The 22,828-nt window shown below is 50.8% G+C and overlaps 1 protein-coding gene across 4 annotated transcripts in view; it reads left to right on the plus strand.

Moving 5' to 3' along the window:
- The first annotated feature begins 14,759 nt into the window (after nucleotides 1-14,759).
- The window catches only part of ALS2 (alsin Rho guanine nucleotide exchange factor ALS2), a 212,120-nt gene continuing 204,051 nt past the window's right edge, over nucleotides 14,760-22,828 (plus strand). The window contains exons 1-2 of one of the 4 annotated variants that reach the window (XM_088460710.1): nucleotides 14,760-14,999; nucleotides 22,040-22,110. In XM_088460710.1, coding sequence (XP_088316836.1) covers nucleotides 22,091-22,110 — 20 coding nt within the window. In that variant the 5' untranslated portion in view covers nucleotides 14,760-14,999; nucleotides 22,040-22,090. Of the gene's footprint in view, nucleotides 15,000-22,039; nucleotides 22,121-22,828 lie in introns of those variants that run through there. The other 3 variants (XM_088460709.1, XM_088460712.1, XM_088460711.1) reach the window with 3 other exon arrangements.

The raw sequence follows: 22,828 nt of genomic DNA on the forward strand, positions 1-22,828 counted from the left end.
GGGAGGTCTTATCATACAATTTCCCTGGTCAAGATATTATTTCCAAAGGAACTGAATAAAATCAATCAAGGATATCACAGTCCTGCTATTGAAGACTCTTCACCTGTTTTCTTGTATTAAAGATTCACAGCAGTTCTTGCATATCCTTTTATAGCCAATACTGGCTCAGAACACGAACCTTCACCAACGTAACTTCATGGAGGTAAATATGGAGGGATTATCAGAGGATACCCTTAAACGGAAGAGAGCTAAGCAGGGAATATAGTAAAGGAAAGGTGTGTATCGGGGATTTGGTAAGAGGGGTATCAAAGGAGGGCAGGGATCACACACAAGGAGGGCAGGAACCAAGGTCAAGATCATCGCGACCATCCGGCTTGCGATGAGACCCTTGCAGTAGTTTCTCGTGGCCGCAAGCCCCAGAGAGCTTCTGGCACTAATAGAGCCGGAAGCTCTCCCACTGACATAACTGGTGATGTCAGTGGGGCCGCCCACAAATGGCAGGCGTTCCCATGGGAACGCATTCGTTTGTGAAGCCACCCCCACACCACGCCTCCAAAACGGTGCGAGCTGTCGATCAAAATTGACAGCAGCCCCCTTTTGGTGCGAGACCCGGAGCGACAGAGCGCCCGTCGCTAGCCGGGTCTCGCGCATTCACATGTCGGAGCTGGCTCCGGCGTGCGCATGTGCAGTGGCCTAACATTGACCTACTCATGAGCGCATAGCGCTTGCGAGCGGGTCTGCATCAGGCCCCAAGTTTCAGGGAATATAAAGGGATAATTAGGAGATATTAGTAAGAGAGGAAAGACAAGACAATGTTAGTACCTGGAGGGTCCAAATGGCTATGACCCTTCCTCCAAGCACAGCTCTACTCCCAGAATCTCCAATCTTCTCAGGTGGATGGCAGCTAGAGGTTGAGGACAAGCTGGACCCACAGAGCAAGGCTTCTCTCAGCACCGGAGCGATGTTGTGTAACTCAGCCCCACACTTCTGACTGCAGGCGCCTCACAGTAAACGAGCTCCAGCACTTCGGTAATCTTCAGGGTCAGGCGCAGGTCCCAGCTCTCTCACTCCGTGCAGACAACAGCTCCCCTCAGACGGAAGGACGCAGGGTCTCAGTCAGCCGCGATCCCCTCCCCAGCCAGAGCAGCAGCCCCGCTTCAAAGACTCAGGTCCCTGCAGTTCTATCCCCTGCTGCGATCCGCACTTCCTCGGCAGATGAGCGGACACTCAGAGGATATGTTCCAGACAGCACTGGCAACCCCCGCAGCCAAAGCAGCAGCTCAGACAGCAGTTCCCACACTACAAGCGGTGTCCACAAAGGGTTGAGGACTCAGCAGTCCAACTGCCGAGTGCAGGTAAAGGAATCCTGTAGGGATCACAGTGAAGCCGTCACAGCGGTCAGTGGCAGCTCTCCAACAGCACGGCTATAGCTCCAAGCGCACCACTCACGGTCCCCCACATTCAGGACTCCGTGTAAATGGCACCAGTGTGTACTGCACCAGTGTGTACTGCAGGGTATGATTAGCAGTTTGCAGGGCAAGAGCCCGAGAATTATCTCTCTCCCCACGCCAAATTTTCGCACCAAATATATGGCGGTCATGCAGGCCAGCAATTCGCGTGGCCAGACTCCAGTTGATATAGATATCCTGCAGAGACAATATAGGTCTCAATCAGATCACCCACTGTCCAGCTAACAGATATATCAGGTGTGAGAATCCTATGAACCCTCAAAATCGTGGATTATAGTATATGTCCCCTGCAGGAGCAAGACTAAAAGGCGGCCATGCTTGATGCCCCGCCCACCGGAAGTTGTGTATTTGTATTTTAAATTTAAGCCTGTGAACACTGACGTAGCATGTAGTACTTATCCCCCTGCTGACCCAGCATGTCCTGCTTATCCCCCGGCTGAACCAGCATGTCCTGCTTATCCCCCGCCTGACCCAGCATGTCCTGCTTATCCCCCGGCTGACCCAGCATGTCCTGCTTATCCCCCGGCTGACCCAGCATGTCCTGCTTATCCCCCGGCTGACCCAGCAAGTCCTGCTTATCCCCTGGCTGACACAGCATGTCCTGCTTATCCCCCGGCTGACCCAGCATGTCCTGCTTGTCCCCAGCAGAAAGAGCTGTTATATGGTCTAGCAGGCTGAGATGCAGGAACCATATGGCAAACGGGAGCACTCAGACACGGCAGGAATGCAGGCTGGATGACACACAGACAAATCCAGGTCAGACAGATAGGCACTGGTACTGGAACAGCAGAACTATGTTAGGACTCAGACTTCTGAGCACAGAACAAACATACTCCGGACATCAGATAATATAACCGGCATGGAGTGAAGGGCTGGCTGTAACTTAAAGGAAGCAGGGTCCAATCAGAACTAATTCCTGGACAGAGCCCTTCCTAATCAAGGCATGTGTGCACCTGCTCTGCACACAGCTAGTAATTAGTGAGCACATGATACAAAACACACAGACAGACATGAATGACAGGCTAAGATCTAAACACAGACAAGACAGGATTTCCAGCTATCTGCAAAAAGCCAGAACAAGGACAGGACATGATGTAGTATCCCAATAACAACTATGACTGGGAACTGCCACCAAGATGATCTGCAAACCGCAGATCCTAACACAAGGTTCTCAAACCCTTTGAACTTGCCACATGTGAAGTTAGTTTAAACACTGCCAGCTTGAGTCAGGTCATTCCCCTAATCAGACTTTTGCAAAAGCAGCTGGAGAAAGTGAAGGAGGAGCTGAAACTGAGTGATTCCGCTAAGTATGTCGGACTTGTAGATCAAGCCCTTTGTTCGCTTTGTCAGGATCCAAGGGTCGTCAATCTCTTGAAATCAGATCGCTATATTTTGGCGACCATACTTGATCCTAGGTTTAAGTCATATCTTGAGTCTTTCTTTCCGATGGACATAAATCTCAAAAGATGCAAAGAGCTGGTGGTGAAAAAATTGTCAGCTCAAGCGGAATGTGACATGGCAGCATCTCCTCCTTCAGTTTCTACAGCTGCCAGGAAAAAACTAAATTTTCCTAAGAGACCCACTACTGGTGGTGATGCAGATCAGTCAGCAAAACCTAATGACATCTGGTTGGGTCTGAAAGAACTGCCTACAATGAGTGACATGCCTACCATGACTTTGTCTGATACGGTCACCATTCAGAGAATAGTGGATGATTATTTTAGGGATAGCATCCAAATAGGCATGTCAGACAGCCCATTTCACTACTGGCAGGAAAAAGGCAATTTGGAATCTCTTACACAAACTGGCTTTGCTGCCCACCCTCCAGCGTATACTCTGAAAGAGTTTTAAGCGCTTTCAACTTATCAGTGATCGTCATAGGAGATTACTTCCCCAAAATGTGGAAAAGATGAAGTTCATCAAAATGAATTACAAATTCCATGAGGAAGACCTTTACCAGCACTTACGTCCAAAAAATTCAAAAGCGTCTGTAATGGTGGATTCCAGTGGGGACTAATTAAGAGTGTGTGAAGAAGAGGAGGATGCACACACTGATGATGACATCTAATGTATTGTAAAGCCAGTTTGTGTATGGGATCATTGTCAGCAATGTCCACTGCACATTGGCAGCTTGTTTGTGGGGGGTCCAAAGAAACCAATCATTTCAGCCACAAGTGGCAGTCCCTGTCGCTTAAGTGATTGGTTTGTTAAACTGTGAATGTCCTGTTTCATATATACAACATAAGGGTGGGTGTAAGGGCCCAAGGACAATTCCATCTTGCACATCTTTCCTTTCCATTATGTGCTGATTGGGGCATTGCTGTCTGACATTTTAATGTTATGGTTTATGAATGTCCAGAAATTGTAATGGCCACAGACAGCATCTCCTGCTGCCTGTTTCATTTGTTTTAAAGAAAATTCTGAACCAACTGCTGCTTGTTGTGTCAACCCGGCGACACAAGCAGGGTCGGATTAAGGCCCACATGGGCCTGGAGCTGAAAATCTTCAAAGGCCTATACTGAGAAGGGGAAGAGCTGTGATCTGTGCTGCATGAGTGTGTTCACCCCCTACACTATGATCACTATAACTCCCTAACTACATAGAAATGGAAAAATTGCATAATTTATTTTTTGGGCGGGGGACTAAAAAAACTATTTAAATACTTAAAATTTATGGCTAGTTAGGCAGCTGGTAATCATGCTGTCATGTTGATAGGCCTATTTTTATCTGGAGGCCTGGAGCTGTAGCTCCATCCACCCCATTGTTAATCTGGCCCTGGGCACAAGTCACACAACAGTGACATTCAGCCAAGGGTTCTCAGCCCTCAAGGCTGCTACACGGCCCAAAGGTAGGAAGGAGGAAACCGGAGCACCCGGAGGAAACCCACACAAGCACAGGGAGAATATACAAACTCCACACAGTTAGGGCCATAGTGGGAATCAAACCAACGACCTCAGTGTTGTGAGTCAGTAATGATGTGTATGTATGTATATACGGAATATGTGTATGTATGTATATGTGAATGTATGTATATACTGTAGGCTGTATATGTATGCATATACTGCATATGTGTATGTATATACTGTAGATGTGTGTGTGTATGTATATACTGTACATGTGTGTATGTATGTATATACTGTATATGTATGTGTGTGTACGTATTTATATGCTGTGTATGTATGTTGTGATAGAAGCACTGGTAAAGTGGTCGATGGCAGGTATGTTTGTCCTAGGTTTTTGGCCTATGTGTTCTAAAAATCCCCAGAAGTCTGTTTTGTAAACAGACCAGAGTCTTGACTTTTGGAAAAGCCGGTTTGGGTCCTGGGGGTGTGGATGTGAGGAGAGGGAGGGCTCAATCCACAGGCCACTCCAGGTTTTGGGCCTTTCAGCCTGGTAGCAGGCTCATTAGGGCTTACACCTGGAACTGGCTGATTTAAGCTGTATTCAGTTGTAGCTGAGTGTCTCATACTTGGGAGAGCAGGCCACAGGTTAGCTTGCTCTGAGACACTGTAGGCTGTAAACCAGGCGGTACTGTGGATGGGGATTTTGTTTAGTCTTCTGTTAGATAGGGAACTTGCTGTCTAGTTAGTGCCCAGCCGGGCTAGGGTATATTTTATGTTTTGTTTATTTGATTGTTGAAATTGCACAATAAAAACTGGCACCGTCCAGCTTGCACGAAAATCCACGACTGGAGTGCTGGTTCCTGGCTGATGTGTGTAAGGTGGTATCATCTACCCCAGGAGAGGGACCCGCTACCCCAACCTTATCACAATGTATATGTATGTATATACTGTATATGTGTATGTATAGCGTTCCCGCTAGGCTGTTTTAGCGGGGCACCCTGCCTTCCTTCTGGAGGGCAAAAAGCGCCCTGCCCTCACAGCCTGCAGTTGCCGTCTTCACCCGCAGGTCGCAGTGTTCCACGGGTGGAGAAATGTGCGGTGACCTGGTCACCGCAGGAGAATAGACGCCGGGCGCATGCAACCGGCATCTCTTCTGTCCCGGCGTGTCCGTAAGTGACGGGCACGCCCCCAAGAGTGACGAGAAGGGGACGCGTCTTATAGACATGCCCCCTTTTTGGGCGTGCGCACTAAAGTGCCCTCTCTAGCTCCGGCGCCTTGCTTGCCGCTGGAGCGAACAGTATATGTATATACTGTATATGTGTATGTATATATATTATTGATACCTATTTGTCGCTATTTAGCACTGCTAGTCGCTTAAGAAAGAATTGCTTTCCAATCCAATTGTGTGGTTCCAAAGCACAAAAACAATAGATATGGTAAGAACTTACCTTTGTTATCTCTGTTTCTACGAAGTCCATAGGGTCCACAGGGTTGACCTTGGGGTATAGGTTGGGAACCAAATCCGGGCACCACGCAGTTAAAGCTTTTAGCTCCCAGGATGCACTTGGGTCCACTCTCCCTATAACCCCACCCCCCAGCCAGAGGCACCTCAGTTTGTAAGTAGCCAAAGGCCGGAGGAGGAGAGAAAAAGAGAGAGAAAACTGGAACACTCTAGAACCATACTCACAGAAAAGGAGACGGGAAACCGGTGACCAGTAACACAGCCCATATGAAGCCAGGTGCGTCAGGGTGGGCGCCCTGTGGACCCTATGGACTTCGTAGAAACAGAGATAACAAAGGTAAGTTCTTACCATATCTCTTGTTTTCTACTTCAGGGTCCATAGGGGGTCCACAGGGTTGACCTTGGGGATGTCCCAAAGCAGTTCAACCAAGGGTGGGGACGCTCCTGTGCTGAGAGGAGAATCCGTCGCCAAAAAGGAAGCATCCTGAGAGGCAAAGGAAACCAATGCCTAGAACCTTAAAAAGGTATGGACAGAAGACCACGTGGACACCTAGTAAGGCAAAACAGCCGAGGCGCCACAACGAGCCGCCCACGAGGGTTACATGGCCCGAGAAAAAACAAGCCTCAACGACAGACATGCCTACCCATGGGTAGGCCCCTGAGGAAGACATACGAGGCCATCCAGCCAACATTTCATTATAGGCCGGCCATCGTTTCCTGTGAAAACCAGAAACCGCAGACCACCAATAAGGAGTCCGATTACCATAAGGAACTTGAACGGATCATATAAAGCCAAAGAGGCCGGACCACAGTCAATGAGGCCACACCAGCCGAGAAGACTGGGGACTGAATGGCCGTACCATAAGTTCCAGAATAATATGGAACCTAAAAACCACTCTAAGAAGAAATACAGGGCGAGAGCAACTCACACCCTGACATGATGCCCTCCAGAAGAGGGAGCCACATGAGAACGCTCCCAATTCAGACACTCTCCTGGTTGATTTAAACACCCTGAGAGAGAGAGAGAGAGCTTAAACAATAGACCATGTAATGGCTATCACAACCAGCGGTTCCATTGACTGTCCCCGGAGGGAACAAAGAACCACTACTAACTCCCCAGGACTCCCTAGGGAGGACAAGTGGAGGCATAATCCAGAAAACACTCCAAAGGATGAACTGGATACCAGAGCGGAGCAATTCCATATCTTAACCATACCGACAGTGTAGAGATCCGCACTGTCAGGAAGGCCAGGCCAAGGGTGAAACCCAAGCCAGCCGGAAGGAATGCCAGAATATCTGGAAATCCTGGACACCGGAGGATCGTATCGACAGGTACGATACCATAAGAATTATGTATGCCACAGTCCGTGGCAGATCCCAGCAAAGTCTGGCCTATCTGCTCTAAACATCTCAATGAAGACAGAGCCAGGGAAGCCCTAGGACCACAGTAGGGGCGCAGTCAAAGACCAACGATCCAGGTCCAGGGAAAAACAAGGACCCTGAGACAACAGGTCCAGATAGTGAAGCAGTAGGAACGGAGTATCGATGAGGAGACTCCGAAAATCTTAGTACCAGTGATGTCTGGGACGAACTGGAGCCCCCAGAAGGAAAGCCCCTCCGTCTCGAATTAAACTTCCGAAGACCTCGAGGAAGAAGGGAGACCGGAGGACACAGGTACACAAAGTGGAAGGACCACTTCACTGACAAAGAGTCACTGAAGGTAGCTTCAGTACTCCTAGAGCTGGACTGTAACACCGGTAATGTGTGATCAAGTCAGAAGGCCATGAGGATCAATCCCCTCAGGGAGGCCCCCTCTGCTCACCAGGAGTTGAAACCTCTCTTGGAGAAGAGACTAGTCCCCGGGATGCATGTCGCGACGACTGAGGAAGCCCGCTTCCCAATGGAGAGCTCCGGGAATAAACACTGCAGAGTTGGCCAGGAGAAGACCCTTGGACTATGTCAGAATGGATGACATACCTGACATTGCCACCCAACTACCAGTGTTGCCTAGATGGAAGTCACTGTTGTGACACTGTCGGACTGAACCTATTCAGGTTTACCGTGACATATGGGTTAGGCCAGAGTGAAGGTCCAAGACAGCCTAAAGTATCAACAAGTTAAGTGGCAGGGCAGAAACGACAGACGTCCAACTGCCCCGAAACGATTGCGGACCAGACACTGTCTGTAGCAAAGAACACCCTGGACGAGATGGCCATAGCCACCCGGACAGAGACCAACTCGCCTCCGGAGAAAGTATCATCGTTCGAACTCGATCCATCTGGAGGGGAGTCAATTATGGCAAGGCCTGGAATGGAACTGAGCACATTCCACCCTACCAAAAGGTAGACACTCTGGTAGACCGCGCATCACAAAGAGTAATGACATATGTCGACTGCGTAGATATCCGCACACTCCAAGTTGAAGAGTGGAGATCTTGTCTTACGCCAGAAAAATTCTCAGAGTCTGAGAATCCAGCAGTGCTCCCAGATGAAGAAAACCCTGTGAGGGATGCAGGGAGGACTTTTTCTCCGTTGACTAATTATCTGTGCCGAGAAGAAGCCACGGTTATCCTGACCTGGCGGTAAAGTACCTTGGTGATCCTGCTAAAAGCAGGAGACCGTCCAGAGAAAGGAGCATTCGGATACCCTGAACAGGTGAACTGTCAGAAAATCCATAAGGCTGGTAAACCCCGGTGGAGTTGAGGACAGTCCCAAAAGGCAGAGCCCGAAACTTACAAGTGTTGCTGTGGCACAGCAAACCTGAACCCATGCTGATGAGAGGGCTCTGTACGTACCCGTAGGTACGTATCCTGAATACTCAGATATACCATAAAATCCCCAGGTTCCAAACATCGGATGATGGAGCATGGACGATTCCACCTGAGTCCAGGCACCGTTGGAATCTGATTCAGGGATTTGAGACAGAGTATAGGCAAATGAGGACCAGTCGGTCACTGCCCCAGAAAGAAAGTAGAACAACCAGTCCCTCACTGAGATAGTGAGGTTGGCCGAAATAGCTCTGCTTACCACAAAGACTGTATAGCTTTCTGGGATTGTAAGGCCCTGATCAGGTCTGAAGAAGGGCCTGTGTAACAATGCCTGTGAGGAGGCTGCCTGAGCAATGAGAGGCCGTTGAGAATCAGTACCTCACTCTGGAAATTCCCCAGATGTAGACCTGTCCCGTCAGGCTGAGGGTATATCCTCAGGTGTAGAAACAGGGTCGTCCGGAAGTCCAGGACTGCTCGGTACTGGATATGGTGGCCCCCATGGAGGCCGACAGCCTAGGAAAAAACAGGCCTTTAGGCTGACCCTGAGGACAAAAAGACTTAACAGAGTTAGTCCGAATGTAGTGGGAGTAGCTAAAGACGGTATCTCCCCATTAGTGATACTGCCAATGATGCAACGATCTTGTCAAGGTCAGGACCAAACAAGATCTTCCCCATGGAAGGAGTCTGCACCTCTGCTTTCCCATAATGCAGCCATAGGGTACTGCGGCGGATACAGATGCCGGCGAAACCCTGAAAGTTAGAAGACCGGCATCCCATGAGGTAATCCCACATATGACCACTGCATATTTTATGTGAGCGGCAAAAGATATTTGAACCTCAGACGTGTTGGAGGGGAAAAACGTCACAAAAGCATCACCATGCGATGGCCATGGTAGGACGGGCAACAGGCCCTGAAAATGAGTACATAGATTTCAGGCAAAGTTACCACCTACGGATCCGTAAAATCCGTCCAGGCCGGGATGGGAGGCATATTAATGCCTGTAACCCGATGATTAACATACAAATCCATCCCAGAAGGGGATTTCCATTACTTGTGAAGACCCTCAGGGAATGGGAAACAGGAGGCCTTTGTGACTCCTCGTATCTGGCGACAGCCAGACTCCCGCTATGAGATCCACCCGCTGGGCAGAAAACGGGAGATGTATGATACAGGTGCAGGATCGACATTCTCTATATCCAGAATGAACCTGGCTACCAGCCCCAAAGCAGGGATAATAATACTTGAAATCGGCTCCCCCCATGTGAGAGGGAAAGAGCCGAATATACCATCCAGTTCACGGCAGAGCCACTGGGCAGTAACCACAGGGCGTATATCACGCCATTTAGTATTTCGTATAAAACGACATCCACCAGGGTGGCCGTTGTGGTAATCCCTGCAAGGGGAATGACAGACCGATGTGGTATCGGAGGTAATTCATGTACTGTGAAAAACCCCGGCGGGGAGCGACAGTCTGTTGCACAGGGGTAAATTGCAAGAAATTGCGAGATACCCAGAGTTCAAAAGGGCAGTATGGTGAAGTAACTCCAAGTGAGTGACGACAATGGGGCCCGCCCGGCGATCCTCAAAGGAGAGGATCCTGAGATATAAACCGCCCTTTAAGGGAGTCGTGCAAGGGGCCCCGCACCAGATGGTGCCGCATACATAAACCTTTCTGAGTTAAAATCCTCCGCACTAATTCCTGCAGGCTATGACTTGCAGGATAGCAATAATGGGTGCAGTATCGTGTGCAATCTCCTGGTCAGATATATCTGACTATCTTGACGGAAATATTAAGCAGCGCCATACCGGTCCTGACTGACGCTAAGATTAGCTGCAGGGACCCATTATCAGCGTATGCAACTCACAGTTCCATCTAAAATATGGCAACGTGCAGCACGCAACAGTATGTGACAAACCTCACAGATATTAACAAGTATATATATGTGAGGTCTCAGAACCACCCCAGGTACACCTGTATTAGGGCAGATAAAGAAAAGGGATAGATATACACTGACAGGTGAGAGAAAAAGCAGACAGTCAGCACTAGCATAAGTCACATACAATGCAGAAAAATATATATACATACATAAGCATGACATATAATATACTGCACAATGTCGCTACATTCAACTGCCCAGATTCAGTGTCTGGGAAGGCTACAGCGCTGTGTACACTCACCCACAATGGCCAGGTACGCAGGGGTACTGGGCTCACTGTCATCCTAAGAGTTCTGCAGCACCACAGAGAGAAAATGGCCACTGGAGACCTCAGAAGAAGCGTGGCCCGCGGAGGAAGCAGCTCAGCGACGCCAGACTGTATTATTGAAAGGCGCGCTGAGCTGAGGAGCCGCTAGACAGGGAAGGCTTCCTCCCCTGGCTAGCAATTAACCCCCCGGGATGCCGGCTCCCGCTATAATCCCTGGTGGGCTGTGGACACGCGGGGTATGCCTCCATGGAGGGGGAGCCCGCCGCCACCGCTAGCGCCTCCGGTCTGTCCCCAGAGACCGGAGGCATAAGGCTGCATATTCACACGTGGATCACCGCAAGCGGTGACCCACGCGACTTACCTGTCCCCGTCGATCCGGCAGCAGCCCAGGGATTCCTCCAGAGCCCGGCTAGTACAGACTCTGGGGTCCCGCTGCGATCCCCAGATCTGTACTGGCGTCGCAGCGCCGGCGGGGTGTAGGAGCGGCAGCTCAGACGTCCATTGGACAGTCTGATGCTGCCGCTCTGAAGAGTAGTAAAAAATAATAAAATAAAACTTTTTTAAGCTTAGGGGCTGCTAAGCAGCCCCCCTGCAGTAACGGTGACCCGACTCCGGCCGGGCACCAACTTAAACTGAGGTGCCTCTGGCTGGGGGGTGGGGTTATAGGGAGAGTGGACCCAAGTGCATCCTGGGAGCTAAAAGCTTTAACTGCGTGGTGCCCGGATTTGGTTCCCAACCTATACCCCAAGGTCAACCCTGTGGACCCCCTATGGACCCTGAAGTAGAAAGGTTATTTATGTAAACAGGGAAAGCTTTAACAATTAGAATAAAAAGCATATATATATATATAGTACAGCCAATACATACGCTTTGCGCTACTGGTCCCAGTATTCAGTATTTTAATCCTGAACCCTGCGGTCACCGTCACCCAAAGAAATGGAGGGCCTGATTCAGAGCCGCTCGTAAGCGGCCGCTCTGTCGCTCCGAGCAATGTTCGCACATCTGCACATGGGTCGTAATGCGCATGCGCCAACCAGTCATTGCGGTCGGAAATCGTGCACTCGCAAAACACCGAGGGCCTGCTAATTTGAGTGACAAAATGAGGCGTATGTGGGTGGTAACAGGGGAAGGTGCTTGAAAACGGGGAGTGGAGATCCGAACGCAGGCGTGCCAATCGGTCAAAACGGGCGTTTAATGAGTGTGCATAATTAGTAAGGGAGCGTCTTCGGCCACGTCACTTGGTTGTCTCTTAGCCTGAGCTGTTCGCATGATTGCGGTAGGAAAATGCTACCACAAGCACTGCGAGCAGTTCAGACGCATTTCGATGTACTCGATTAATCTAATAAATAGCGGAGATGACGTATGATGCGAACGGCCAAGGGGCGTCTTTACAAAATAGCGAGCGCATGTTTCGTTCGCTCAGACATAGAGGCGTCAATAGACAGCAAAGAGTGAGCGCTCAATTTAAATATCCGGCCCCTTTTTCTGAACAAGCGAGCGCAAATATCGTCCGGCTCTGAATCAGGCCCGGAGTTCATATGGCGTCATTAGGGTTATGTCTCAGCTCTCCAGCAGCTTCTTTGTGTAGTCTTCATGCTGAAGAACTAGTTAAACTGGCTACAGACACTTCATACAAAATGGTAACATGCTAACCAATAACTCCCTATGATCCATAACTAGCGGACGCATGATGTGATCTCCTTGCCGATAGAACCAGAGATCTGCGAATAAAGAGGGATTTAGTATAATACCAAACACGACCTATCCACTGTATTCCAAAACTCGGATCTCATTTAAGTACATATTACATCTTAATCATTATCTCACAATTCCTTCAATAACTCTGATTATTAACCATAGTGAATGTGAACCATTCTATACATATGCATCCGTGTAATGTTCATATGTATGCAAGTACACATGTGAGCGTCTATGTGTATGCATATATGTTTATGTGCATCAGAGTATGTATAATGGTTTAATATATATATATCCCTTTTATCCATTTCTGGCACATGTAACATTAAGCTTGCCTGGACCATATTCCAAAGTGTCATAAACAAAAAGGTGATTCTGCTCAGAGACCAGCAGATGTGTCCTGCAGTCATGAAGTCTGATAGCTCATCAAAGGTTTTCCTCTGCTTATTTGGAGTGTAAATGTCAGTATATATGTGTATGTATATCTGTATGTATGTGTATATATATCTGTATGTGTATATATGTGTGTATGTATATATATATATGTATATCTGTATGTATGTGTATATATATCTGTATGTGTATATATGTGTGTATGTATATATGTGTGTATGTGTATATATGTGTGTATGTATATATATGTGTGTATGTGTATATATGTGTGTATGTATATATATGTGTGTATGTATATATATATGTGTGTATGTGTATATATGTGTGTATGTATATATATATATATATGTGTGTATGTGTATATATGTGTGTATGTGTATATGTGTGTATGTATATATATATATATATATGTGTATATATGTGTGTATGTATATATATATATATATATATGTGTGTGTATGTGTATATATGTGTGTATGTATATATATGTGTGTATGTATATATATGTGTGTATGTGTATATATGTGTGTATGTATATATATATATATGTGTGTATATATGTGTGTATGTATATATATATATATGTGTGTATGTGTATATGTATATATATATATGTGTGTATGTGTATATGTGTGTATGTGTATATATGTGTGTATGTATATATATATATATATATGTGTATGTATATATATGTGTGTATGTGTATATATGTGTGTATGTGTATATATGTGTGTATGTATATCTGTATGTATGTATATATACTGTATGTGTGTGTATGTATATCTGTATGTGTATATACTGTATATGTATGTATGTGTATATACTGTATGTGTGTGTATGTATATATATGTGTGTATGTATATATATATATATATGTGTATGTATATCTGTATGTATGTGTATATACTGTATGTGTGTGTATGTATATCTGTATGTATGTGTATATACTGTATGTGTGTGTATGTATATCTGTATGTGTATATACTGTATATGTGTATGTATGTATGTGTATATACTGTATATGTATGTATGTGTATATACTGTATGTATGTGTATGTATGTATATGTATATACTGTATGTGTATGTATGTATGTGTATATACTGTATGTATGTGTATATACTGTATGTGTATATACTGTATGTGTATGTATGTATGTGTATATACTGTATGTGTATATATATATATATGTATGTATGTGTATATACTGTATGTGTGTGTATGTATATCTGTATGTGTATATACTGTATATGTGTATGTATGTATGTGTATATACTGTATATGTATGTATGTGTATATACTGTATGTATGTGTATGTATGTATATGTATATACTGTATGTGTATGTATGTATGTGTATATACTGTATGTATGTGTATATACTGTATGTGTATATACTGTATGTGTATGTGTATATGTATGTATGTGTATATACTGTATGTGTATGTATGTATGTGTATATACTGTATGTATGTGTATATACTGTATGTGTATATACTGTATGTGTATGTGTATGTATGTATGTGTATATACTGTATGTATGTGTATATACTGTATGTGTATATACTGTATGTGTATGTGTATATATATATATGTATGTATGTGTATATACTGTATGTGTGTATGTATGGATGGAGCATCTATAGCACAGGGAAGTGGACAGATCCCCTTCAGTATCTGTACAAATAACCACCCTCTTGTCACTGAGCAGCAGCAGCAGCCAATTCCCTGTAAGGTATATTCCCCTTCAGCTTCTGTACTGTCCTACGTCATTCCCTACTATCACGTGGGCATAGCGCGGGAATATAATCTTGCGGCGAGCGAACATCGTTCTTTTTTTTTCTTGGATGGACTGTGTGGGCAGGGCAGGGAACAGCACATCCGCCCTCACTTACGTCACTTCCAGGTACCGAAACTAAAGGGCAATTATACCTTTCCACTTCCGCGATTCTCGTTGCGTGCAGCAAGTCCCTCTCCGGCTTCCGTTCATCTGCTTACGCCTAATGACGCACTTCCGGGAACGCTCAGCAGCCCCGCCCGGACCTAGTGCAGCCAGTGACAGATGAGATCCTCTCCGGCCCCTCCCCTCCGATCAGCTGACCCCGGACAGGCTGCTGTCAGTCACTCAGGCAGCAGAAGGGAGACAGCCGGGATTCCTGTCAGGTAAGGCTGCGCTGGAAGATTGGGGAGTGCGGGGAGCCGCGGCCTCCCCTGGGATATCGCTCCCGGTATGTTTGGCTCTGGGTAGCCGGCGGGAGATTTCTATCCCAGGCTACATACTCTGCTCTGCGTCCTGCAGTCAGTGCTAGAGGCCACGCTGCCATTCTGTCTGTACCTGGTCTGCAGAGGGGTTTCCGGGCACCTGTCATCCCACAGAGCCCCTTGTGCTGCCTCCCCCTCCCCCCTGTACACACCTGAGGGTGCTGCCTCCCCCTCCCCCCTGTACACACCTGAGGGTGCTGCCTCCCCCTCCCCCCCCTGTACACACCTGAGGGTGCTGCCTCCCCCTCCCCCCCCCTGTACACACCTGAGGGTGCTGCCTCCCCCTCCCCCCCCTGTACACACCTGAGGGTGCTGCCTCCCCCTCCCCCCCCCCCCCCCTGTACACACCTGAGGGTGCTGCCTCCCCCCCCCCCCCCCTGTACACACTTGAGGGTGCTGCCTCCCCCTCCCCCCCCCCCTGTACACACTTGAGGGTGCTGCCTCCCCCTCCCCCCCCCCCCCTGTACACACTTGAGGGTGCTGCCTCCCCCCCCCCCTGTACACACTTGAGGGTGCTGCCTCCCCCTCCCCCCCCCCCCCCTGTACACACTTGAGGGTGCTGCCTCCCCCTCCCCCCCCCCCCCCTGTACACACCTGAGGGTGCTGCCTCCCCCTCCCCCCCCCTGTACACACCTGAGGGTGCTGCCTCCCCCCCCCCCCTGTACACACCTGAGAGTGCTGCCTCCCCCTCCCCCCCTCCCCCCCTCCCCCTGTACACACCTGAGGGTGCTACCTCCCCCTCCCCCCCCCCCTGTACACACTTGAGGGTGCTGCCTCCCCCTCCCCCCCCCCCTGTACACACTTGAGGGTGCTGCCTCCCCCCCCCCCTGTACACACTTGAGGGTGCTGCCTCCCCCTCCCCCCCCCCCCCCTGTACACACCTGAGGGTGCTGCCTCCCCCTCCCCCCCCCTGTACACACCTGAGGGTGCTGCCTCCCCCCCCCCCCTGTACACACCTGAGAGTGCTGCCTCCCCCCCCCCTCCCCCCCTCCCCCCCTCCCCCCCTCCCCCTGTACACACCTGAGGGTGCTCCCTCCCCCCCCCCCCCCTGTACACACCTGAGGGTGCTGCCTCCCCCTCCCCCCCCCTGTACACACCTGAGGGTGCTGCCTCCCCCTCCCCCCCCCCTGTACACACCTGAGGGTGCTGCCTCCCCCTCCCCCCCCCCCTGTACACACCTGAGGATGCTGCCTCCCCCTCCCCCCCCCTGTACACACCTGAGGGTGCTGCCTCCCCCTCCCCCCCCCCTGTACACACCTGAGGGTGCTGCCTCCCCCCCCCTCTGTACACACCTGAGGGTGCTGCCTCCCCCCCCCCCCTGTACACACCTGAGGGTGCTGCCTTCCCCCCCCCCCCCCTGTACACACTTGAGGGTGCTGCCTCCCCCCCCCCCCCTGTACACACTTGAGGGTGCTGCCTCCCCCTCCCCCCCCCCCTGTACACACTTGAGGGTGCTGCCTCCCCCTCCCCCCCCCCCCCCTGTACACACTTGAGGGTGCTGCCTCCCCCTCCCCCCCCCCCCCCCCCCTGTACACACTTGAGGGTGCTGCCTCCCCCCCCCCCTGTACACACTTGAGGGTGCTGCCTCCCCCTCCCCCCCCCCCCCGTACACACCTGAGGTTGCTGCCTCCCCCCCCCCCCCCCGTACACACCTGAGGGTGCTGCCTCCCCCCCCCCCCTGTACACACCTGAGAGTGCTGCCTCCCCCTCCCCCCCTCCCCCTGTACACACCTGAGGGTGCTCCCTCCCCCCCCCCCCCCTGTACACACCTGAGGGTGCTGCCTCCCCCTCCCCCCCCCCCTGTACACACCAGAGGATGCTGCCTCCCCCTCCCCCCCCCCTGTACACACCTGAGGGTGCTGCCTCCCCCTCCCCCCCCCTGTACACACCTGAGGGTGCTCCCCCCCCCCTGTACACACCTGAGGGGTGCCTGCCTCCCCCTCACCCCCCCCCTGTACACACCTGAGGGTGCTGCCGCCCCCCCCCCTCTGTACACACCTGAGGGTGCTGCCTCCCCCTCCCCCTCCCCCCTCCTCCCCCCCCCTCCCCCCTCCTCTCCCCTCCTCCCCCCTGTACACACCTGAGGGTGCTGCCTCCCCCCTCCCCCCCCCTGGTACACACCTGAGGGTGCTGCCTTCCCCTACCCCCCCCTCCCCCTGTACACACCTGAGGGTGCTGCCTCCCCCTCCCCCCCCCCCCCTGTACACACCTGAGGGTGCTGCCTCCCCCCCCCCCCCTGTACACACCTGAGGGTGCTGCCTCCCCCTCCCCCTCCCCCTCCCCCCCCGTACACACCTGAGGGTGCTGCCTCCCCCCCCCCCCTCCCCCCCCCCTGTACACACCTGAGGGTGCTGCCTCCCCCTCCCCCTCCCCCCCCCCTGTACACACCTGAGGGTGCTGCCTCCCCCTCCCCCCCCCCCCTGTACACACCTGAGGGTGCTGCCTCCCCCTCCCCCCCCCCCGTACACCTGAGGGTGCTGCCTCCCCCTCCCCCCCCCCCGTACACACCTGAGGGTGCTGCCTCCCCCTCCCCCCCCCCCCCCCGTACACACCTGAGGGTGCTGCCTCCCCCTCCCCCCCCCCCCCCCGTACACACCTGAGGGTGCTGCCTCCCCCTCCCCCCCCCCCCGTACACACCTGAGGGTGCTGCCTCCCCCTCCCCCCCCCCCCCCCCGTACACACCTGAGGGTGCTGCCTCCCCCTCCCCCCGTACACACCTGAGGGTGCTGCCTCCCCCTCCCCCCCCCCCCATTGTTCTCACAGCCCTCCTTAGCCGAAAGTTTGTAATTGAAGTGAAGTAAATTGTGCTGATCGGTCATCCTTCGGCTCAGTTATGTGGTGGGGACAGGTTTGCGCTTCTTTTTGTCCACATATTTACATTACATTGACAATAAATTTGATTTGGTGCTGGACCACCAACCTGAGACACCCTGCAAGTGTCCCGAGGCACCCCAGGGTGCCACAGCACACAGTTTGGGAACCACATCTATTCACCGGCAATAATCGCAGTCAGGGGTTTGTGCATGCGCACATAAGCTAAGCTGCGCACACTACTTCCGGGTGTCAAAGCTGAAAAAAAAGTAAATCATCGGATGGGCATCAGAAAGCAGCACCCGATGGCTGGGAACCATTAAATACAAGCAATTCAATGAGAACATAATTTCCATCGGATCGGGAACATTGATGGCTACCTACCATCGGCTTCCGATGTCAGTGGAGCAGGGTCTTCTAAGGGGAGCTTGTGTGAGAGGCGAGGAGCAGGGACTTCTAAGGTGAACTTGTGTGAGAGGCGAGGAGCAGGGTCTTCTAAGGGGAGCTTGTGTGAGAGGCGAGGAGCAGGGTCTTCTAAGGGGAGCTTGTGTGAGAGGCGAGGAGCAGGGTCTTCTAAGGGGAGCTTGTGTGAGAGGCGAGGAGCAGGGTCTTCTAAGGGGAGCTTGTGTGAGAGGCGAGGAGCAGGGTCTTCTAAGGGGAGCTTGTGTGAGAGGCGAGGAGCAGGGTCTTCTAAGGGGAGCTTGTGTGAGAGGCGAGGAGCAGGGTCTTCTAAGGGGAGCTTGTGTGAGAGGCGAGGAGCAGGGTCTTCTAAGGGGAGCTTGTGTGAGAGGCGAGGAGCAGGGTCTTCTAAGGGGAGCTTGTGTGAGAGGCGAGGAGCAGGGTCAGTGTCAGAGTTCTCACTCACTGCAAACATGTTTTTTTATTTTTTTCCCAAACTGTTTGCTCTCTTAGACAACCAGGAATGGAAAGGTGTATTGTATGTAAGGGCATGTTGTCTGGAAGCACCATATCTTTATATTAAAGGCCAGCAAGGGGCTCATAACATTTGTGTTTTCTCAGTTAAACAAATAGAAGTTATCTGCTGCGCTGTCTGTGTGATAATCTGCTCCTTTGCGGCGCTTCACCACCATCCAAACACCATATAATTATATATAAATAAATGTGCTGTGCGCTCGTGTCCATAACATTATTTGTCAGAGACAGAGCACAGTAAAAAAACATAAGTTATCTGCTTTGCTGTCTTTGTGTAATAATCTCTTCATTTGGGGCACATAACCACCATCAATGCTCCCATGCTTAATTGGTGACTTTTCCATATCCTATTGCAAAATACCATTAAGTTTAAATACTGATGATGATATACTCCTTTCTGGGAAAAATAATCCTTAAAAATGAGCTGTAGCGCGACTGCTGGGCATACAGTACAGTGAGCATACCGGTGACTGCTGTTCAGTATAGTCAGCATCCCGGCGGCTGCCCCGCACACTATAGCGAGGGCCCCGGCGGCTGCCCCGCACACTATAGCGAGGGCCCCGGCGGCTGCCCCGCACACTATAGCGAGGGCCCCGGCAGCTGCCCCGCACACTATAGCGAGGGCCCCGGCGGCTGCCCCGCACACTATAGCGAGGGCCCCGGCGGCTGCCCCGCACACTATAGCGAGGGCCCCGGCGGCTGCCCCGCACACTATAGCGAGGGCCCCGGCGGCTGCCCCGCACACTATAGCGAGGGCCCCGGCGGCTGCCCCGCACACTATAGCGAGGGCCCCGGCGGCTGCCCCGCACACTATAGCGAGGGCCCCGGCGGCTGCCCCGCACACTATAGCGAGGGCCCCGGCGGCTGCCCCGCACACTATAGCGAGGGCCCCGGCGGCTGCCCCGCACTACAGTGAGTAAAGCAGCCACACTTAACAACCATCATTGCCATCTTGCTGGGGGTTGTGACCTGTGCAGCAAATATACGGTGGTCGCCTGACCGCCCTTACACACAGCATAATGTGCAGATATATTAGGCATCGGCTGTGCTGCACAGCCAACGCAATATGTCGGTGACCAACATCGTTCAGACACATCGTCTGTACACATTGGCTGACGCACACGCAATCGGTTGAACGGCCGATATATTGGCCAGTGTGTACCCAGCATTACACTACTTACCTGGAAGCTCTGGTGAAGATCTCCGGGGCAGCAGAACTGTTCTCTTCTCCGCAGGTAGCAGCTGCCTTGGTTTTGGCTCCCTTTGCCGGGTCGAAGTGAGGAGGAGGAAGACTGAAGGCTGCAGACCATGGGCAGTATGGAAAACAAAGGGCAAGATGTGTCCAGCATTCTTCAGAGTGGAGAAGTTACACAGCAACCAATCAGCTTCTAGCTGGCATTTTATAGAATGCACGCGATAAATGATAGCTGGAAGCTTATTGGTTGTTATGGGCAATGTCATCACTCTGTAGAATGCTCCTGACAACATGGGGCAGGCATGGGTCCAGTTTCTGTAGCCGTTCCACCCCTTTGTTCCCCACGGGTATAGTCAGACCTTGGTCCTTAGCACCATTCTCATGCCCCCTCCTAGATTGCACCAGATCCTGGGATCCCGTCACCTCTGCTCTGCTCCCAGCTCCTTTCTGGATCCAGTGCTGCTGTCAGCCTTGGCCAACAGGCGCTCAGAACGCAACTCTGACTACATGCCCGTCTGTCACCCACGTGACGTCGCTGCCCCCTGTAGATGGGCAGCTCCAAGGGAAGTCTCTCTGCCCCGTCAGGCCCCTGCTGGCACCATACAAAGCAAACCTATGACGGGAATGGAAGTAGAGAGCAGTAGGCACATGTTCGTTGAAGTGTTAATTTTCTATTAATAGGATGTGATTACACTCTCTATTCTATATTCATTGCTCTGTGGCACAATACAATCTATATGAATATGAGAAGGGCTCTCACATGCTGCTCAGTGAGGCTGTGCAACCACAGGCATTATTACACGGCATTTGATGTGTGTTCCAATCTGTTTTAATAACTTTGTGTCACTGAAAGCACAAAAAATAATATACATTGTCCAGAACTGTGCGCGCATACGTTACGTCCTGCAAAGTTTGGTGTTGCCTGAAGCTTCAAGGAGCTTTACCCCATCTACAAATGCATTACAGCGCTATAGAAAGGGTCTTTAGTATTGTGTGTGTATGGGGGCAATTCAGCTCATCATGCTGATCTGTGTGTGTACAATGCAGGGTATTAGCTACATCAGAAGGACAATCTCTTATCCACATGCCAGTCATCGGTGGCCATTGCTTTGACCGCACTCAGGGCCTGATTCAGACTCGCTCGCGAGCGCTGAGCGCTCGCAAGCGGGTCGATGTTGGCCATGTACGCTTGCGCACGACTGAGGCGGTTCCGTCGTGCGCATGCGTGAGACCGGAATAACGATGGCCAAGCCGTCGCTATGGGTCTCACACCAAAGGGGGCGTGCTGGCGATGGTGATTGACAGCACACCCCCTTTTGGTGGGCGTGGCTGCCCAGACAGAGGCGTCCCCATGGGAACGCCTACCGTCTGGGGCCGGCCCCACTGACATCACTAGTGATGTCAGCGGGAGTGCTCTCGGCTACTGATAGAGCCAAAAGCACTCCAGGGCTTGCAGCAATGAGACCCTACCGCAAGGGTCTCGTCGCTAGCCCGATGGTCGCGATGTTCTTGGGCATCGCGACCATCATTTTGGCCGCTCGCTATAGCTGTGGGTGGTCACCCACAGCTTTGCGAGTGGCCGGAGGCCGCTGTTAAATACAGAGGGACGGCCCTGATTCAGAGCGAGCGTCCGGCTCTGAATCAGGGCCTCAGTGCTGCAGGGAAGCTGTAAGATGTTTCATAATCAAACAGTCTTTTAAATACGATGTGAATGTTCTTGGAACGTGAAGGGAAACCAGAGTTCAGTCGTTCTCTTACCATATTTCCTAAAATCGTCATTACTGTGAGGAAAGAATGACCCCATCTCCATGTTCTGGTTCCTTGTATTATAGGGCGTTCGGTCAGCAAGTGAGGTTGTAGGATGCCCAGTGCGGCCTCATGGCGTGTCTGCCAGCGGCAATGCTTCTCTCTGGGGCCTCTGTGATTACTACAACAGTGTCACATTCTATTCACAAATGTTTCCTCCCTCATAATTACTGATTACTGTGCTATCGTTCCGCAGGTTTCTATCTTCTGGGGAAGGCACGCTGTGATGGGCTTACATCGCTGACCCATGGACACACACAAAGGAAGGTATGGCATGGTAAACGTCATTAGTTATTATCATTTATTATTATCTACCCTTAGCTCTTTGTTGCAAGACACTAAGGGGTCAATCCTATTAGGTGCGACTTGCTGTTTTCTCTTTGAATTCACATAGCAAATTAACTTTGCGATCCAATTAGCAATTCGCACTGAACCGGTCGGGGTGAATTCACGTTTTTCCATTCGCACCTCCCTGAGGATGAACGATGGACAGGAAAATCTTTATTTTAAGGTTAAAATGTTGGAACACTGTGCTGAACCCCTTGGACAGCCTCCCTAATGACTAATTAGGCAATTGGAAGTTTCCAATCGGCTTAATTAGTCCAATCATTACTGTCATTTTTTGGGTATAAAAAATGGCCTCAAACTAATGAAAAAGTAGATTTCTAGGGTAATTTAGGCACCCCAAACTTTATTATGGTTGGAGACCAGGCACCAAACAGTTATAGCTTTGGCTCCCAGAATCCCCGGGTCCTCCTCCATCGCCCCTAACCATAGGACTTCAGTTGGTTGGTGTGGCAGGACTCAGACGCACCTTTTGTACAGGGGACTGCTCAGTCCTAAGCTTTTATTTTAGGATTTATGTTACTTTGTTCTCTTGAGTTGGCAGCACTAAGCGTCTGTATTAATTCGGTGGGTTGTGGCTGAGATTCGCTAGCGGCAATGCTGTGACCTAGACTGCACCGGATGCTCGGAGATGTCAGGT

This window comes from Taudactylus pleione, unplaced genomic scaffold (genome assembly GCF_031769625.1).
Source record: "Taudactylus pleione unplaced genomic scaffold, aTauple2 ptg000976l, whole genome shotgun sequence".
NCBI classification, from domain to species: Eukaryota; Metazoa; Chordata; class Amphibia; order Anura; family Myobatrachidae; genus Taudactylus; species Taudactylus pleione.